We start from the raw sequence: 5000 nt of genomic DNA, 5'->3' as shown, positions 1-5000 counted from the left end.
GGACGCCATGCCTACACGTGGCAGTCTCTGTATGACACACACTTACCTACTCCTATTTCTCCCTATCATCCCCATCTAGGAATTTGTTTGATCATTTTTTCATTACGCCCCTAGATTCCCTCATCCCGCCAGCGCGCCCTTAGAAAAGATGACACATGACCTCCGCAGCACCTCAAGCTCAGCCCAGCAAGCCTCACCTCCTGCATATCTGAGGGTATTTTCTGTTATTTTCGAGGGACATTTATCAATGAAATGATTACTTTATCAAGTGATCGATCCTTCACGTGAAAAGTGATCCGCAGCAAGTGATTCAAAAGGCGCCACAGTGAAGTAACTAAACCAGGCCTTCCTTCCGGTGAAAGGTTCTCAGGAAGGGATGCATGAGGTGAGTAGGAGCACTGAGTGGTTTGTCCGATGTAGTTTATCGTGGCTGGTGAAGTGACTCAGATCAAACCGTGGCTACAGAAAGCAGCAAGGCTGAGTTTGCTTCCCTCCCTCGGGTGACGCTAACGGCTGCTCAGGCAGCGCTGGTGAACCTGAGTGGCGGGAGGCTCACCCGGCACCGCGCCCCGCCACGCCTCGCCGCCAGCAAGAGGCAAACACGCGGCGGCAGTGACGGCCGCCCTTCATACTGCCGTGGCTGTGGCGGAGCCATACAGACACACACACATCCTGACAATTCATCATCCTTCCATAAAATCCTGCCCCTCTCCCCCCATAGTGGTGAGGGACAGGGGGGGAGAAGGGGAGGCGCGCGGTGCGTGAGAGCAATGAACCCTGGGAGGATTTGTAGAGGATAACAAGGTAAATCACAAGTGCCACTTAGGCACACACGGCAGGCCGCGCCGCGATGACTCGCGCCAGACCTGCAGGGAGGGAGGGAGGGAGGGTGGGATTGAGGGAGGGAAAGGAAAGGAAAGAAGGGAAGATGAGGAAGGTGGTGTCTTACCTTGCGCGGAGGCAGAGGGCGAGGCGTAGGGCCTCCTGATGGTGGAGGTGGCGCCCATGATCTTGGAGGTGGTGGCCTTGAGCCCTCGCCTGATGGTGCTGTAGGGGGCGGCCGCCCCTGAGCCTCCTGGCCCGCTCATCGCGCCGCCACCGCCGCCGCCGCTGCTGCTACTGGCGCGGCTGTTAAGGCTGCTGTTACTGCCACTGGAGCCGCCCGTCGCCAGGAGGCTCTCGGACGCCGCCGCCGCCGACGCCGCTTCCGCCGTCTGCCGCCGGCCGTCGTGGCGGCAGTGCAGCTCCTCCGCGGGACCAACTGTGAACCTGCGGCACAGGCGCTGGCACCGCCGCTCCTGGGAGCGCGGCTGCGGCTGCCTCAACTGGAGGTGCAGCAGCTGAAGCTGCGACCTGGACAGCGTCTGGGTGGCCAGGCGGTGCAGCAGGCGCTGCTGCTCGGTGGACAGCTGTCCCTTGGGCTGGCCTAGGGACTGCGGCTGGTTCAGCACTTGGGGCTGGGACAGGGACTTGATGAGGGGTGGGGTCAGAGGGTGGACCTGGGGCTGGGGGTCGGACAGGGGCTGGGGCTGGTCCTTGGTGTTAACCCCAAGCCAGCTGAGGCGGCCCCAGCCCTCCTTGACGGGCACGTCCGCGGCGGCTGGCTCGCGCGTCAAGGCCGGGATCGGGAGGTAGGTGATCTTGTGGCGCAAGGGCAGCGGCGGGGTGGTGCTCTGCCTCGCCGCTACCCCCCCACCCCGGCCTCCCACGTCAGCCCCGCACCCTGCAACACAACAACACTCTTAGCACAGGCAAAGAACACACACACACACACACACACACACAAGCACAGCTGGAGGTATCCGCCTCACCCACCACCAACCAACAACACTATTCATTGTGACGTGTGTGTGTGTGTGTGTGTGTGTGTGTGTGTGTGTGTGTGTGTGTGTGTGTGTGTGTGTGTGTATCTTGTCATAGTATTCTCACATATGTTAACTCTCTCTCTCTCTCTCTCTCTCTCTCTCTCTCTCTCTCTCTCTCTCTCTCTCTCTCTCTCTCTCTCTCTCTCTCTACAAACACACACACACACACACACACACACACACACACACACACACACACATACCCAGTCCACGAGTGACAGCAAGGCGGCAGCGAGAACACGTGCATATAGAGAACCAGACCAAAACATACTGACAAACTGACGCCGTTCAAATCGAGACCCTCTCCCCTCACCCCTCTCCCCTCACCCTTCACCCTTCACTCTCCCCACTCACCCCTCTCCACTTTCCCCTGAGCCTCACTCCTTACCCTTCTCCCTCTGTCCCCTCGCCCCTCTCTTTTCTCCCCTCTCCCTCCCCTTAGCGTGACGGGGGAATGTCCAAACGGTGCAACCACTCAGCAAGGCGTGACGCAGGGTGGTGTTCTGAAACTTTGCTCATTGCTTTCCTCTCACCAAGATTATTTACAACAGGCCACAGAGACAAGCATCCGGATTCTCAAGACTCTTTCTCCTGTTCGTCATGAAGAAGACTTGTTGATCTGTCACTGGAACCCTAAAGACACCCTTGAATTGTGTCATTTCAACTATACAGGGCCTTTGAAAGTTGTGGAGGTGCTGGTAGATGTGTTTTTAATAGGCCTACATAACAAGCACACCTGATGGGGCACCTTCTGTGTATCACCTGGTCTCATTAAAGTGTAACCTGTACAAAAGCAACGTACAGGCTATTTAACTGGTAACTTGTGTACTGGTGCCCTTAAACTATCACCCTTTAACTAATACCTGTGTACGTGGCCTGTAGTTAAAGCTCTCTATACTAGTAACATTTAATTAGTGTTCTATATATTAGTACCTGTAGAATACCTTAAAATTTCCTCCCTTTAGCGAATGCCCCATATACAGATAGCTTTTAATTATTATCTGTAAAATAACTTAAAATTTCCTCTTATTTCCCCTTTTTCTGGTCTCCTCAGTCAGTCCCTTCAGACCTTAAAATCTACTCTTAGTTCCTTAACTCCATAATTTCCCCTTTTCTAGTCCCTTATTCCCCTCAGGGCCTTAAAATGTCTCCTTTTAGTCCCTTCAATCCCTTCAAGACGATCATTCCACCTCTTTCAATCCTTCTATTTTTTTCCTTCATATCCTAAAATGTTTCCTTTTTACTTTTCTCTTACTTTTCTTTATTATTTTCCCTCTTCGTCCCCTCACACACTTAAAATCTCTGCAACACCTTCCCTTCCCTCTCCCCTTTCTCCCCTTCCTCTCCCCCCTCCCTTATCCTTCCCTTCTACGCTTAATCATCTACTGCTCCTTCCTCCCTCTTCCCCGTTCCTTTCCCTTCCCCCTCTCTTCCCCTCCCCCCTTCAGGTAACTTGGCGTGTGAAAATAGTTATTAAATTTTGGAAGGTACAATGCAGCAGTAGTAGTTGTAGTAGTAGTAGTAGTAGTAGTGGTAGTAGTAGTAGTAGTAGTAGTAGTAGTAGTAGTAGTAGTAGTAGTAGTAGTAGTAGTAGTAGTAGTAGTAGTAGTAGTAGTTGTTGTTGTTGCTGTTGTTGTATTATTATTATTATTATTATTATTATTATTATTATTATTATTATTATTATTATTATCAGTAGTAGTAGTAGTGGTAGTAGTAGTAGTAGTAGTAGTAGTAGTAGTAGTAGTAGTAGTAGTAGTAGTAGTAGTAGTAGCAGTAGAAAATGACCTAAATAACCTTAGCATGATGTAATAAGAGGAGGAAAAGTAAGAAGAAAGAAAACTTAATTACCAAAGCGAGTCAACACACACACACACACACACACACACACACACACACACACACACACACACACACACACACATACCATCCTACACTTACCCTTCTACCCTTTCCTCTTCCCTCCTTCCTCTTTCTCTCCAGTATCTCCCTCTTTCATCCTCCTCTTACTCTTCTTCCTTTCCCTTCCTTTCCTTCTCTCCATCCTTCACTCTTTCTTCTTCACTTCTCCTTACTTTCTTCCCTCCTCCTCCTCCTCCTCCTCCTCCTCCTCCTCCTCCTCTACTCTTCACCTTTATCCTCCCCCTCCCTCCCTCCACCCTCACCCTAACACCCCCTTATCCTATCAACCTCCCCTCCCTCTCTCCCCCTCTCCTCTCCTCCCCCCTTCTCCTTTATCATGGGGTCTTTAAAATCTATCTCCTCCCCCTCCCTCTCCCTCTCCCTCTTCCCCTTTCCCTCCTCCTCCCCCTTCATCATTCTATTCCCATGACTCCCCCATAACATTAAACCTCCTCCCCCCTCTCCCCCTCTCTCCCCTCTCCCTCCTCCCCTTCTCCCTTTACTATTTGACAATGATTCTTACCCCATTCCTCCCCTTCCCTTACCCCCTTCCACCCCCTCCTCTTCCTCTCCCCATTTCGTGACCACGCACGCCCATCACCACCGGAAGTGATGTCATTTTTTTTCTCTCTTTTTTTCTTTTTATTTTTTTTGGTAGGGACAGAAGGTCAGTGATGATGATGATGATGATAGTGATGGTGATAGGAATGGTATTTGTGGTGGTGGTGGTGGTGGTGATAGGAGTAGTAGTAGTAGCAGTAGTAGTAGTAGTAATAATAATAATAATAATAATAATAATAATAATAATAATAATAATAATAATAATAATAATAATAATAATAATAATGATAATAATAATAATAATAATAATAATAATAATAATAATGATGATAGTAATAATAATAATAATAAAAGAAGAACAATAATAATAATAATAATAATAATAATAATAATAATAATAATAATAATAATAATAAGAAGAAGAAGAAGAAGAAGAAGAAGACCACGACCACCACCACCACCACCACAACCAAGCCAAACCAACAAAACACAACAACAACAACAACAACAACAACAACAACAATAATGATGACAACAATAAAGCAAACAATGAAGCACGCACACACACACACACACACACACACACACACACACACACACACACACACACACACACACACACACACTTTGAATGTATTGAATTTAGACTAATGGAGGCAAGAGTCCCCCTCC

At 49.2% G+C, this 5000-nt stretch overlaps 1 protein-coding gene across 7 annotated transcripts in view; it reads right to left on the bottom strand.

Annotated features, from left to right (window-relative positions):
- LOC135112362 (protein disabled-like) overlaps nt 1-5000 on the bottom strand; it is a 55880-nt gene that overhangs the window by 39407 nt on the left and 11473 nt on the right. For all 7 annotated transcript variants that reach the window (XM_064026750.1, XM_064026751.1, XM_064026745.1 and 4 more), the window contains one exon: nt 950-1723. In XM_064026750.1, the coding sequence (XP_063882820.1) occupies nt 950-1723 (774 nt within the window). The remainder of the gene's footprint in view (nt 1-949; nt 1724-5000) is intronic.

The sequence above is a fragment of the Scylla paramamosain genome, chromosome 23 (genome assembly GCF_035594125.1).
Source record: "Scylla paramamosain isolate STU-SP2022 chromosome 23, ASM3559412v1, whole genome shotgun sequence".
NCBI lineage: Eukaryota > Metazoa > Arthropoda > Malacostraca > Decapoda > Portunidae > Scylla > Scylla paramamosain.
This window is presented reverse-complemented; position numbering and strand designations above follow the sequence as displayed.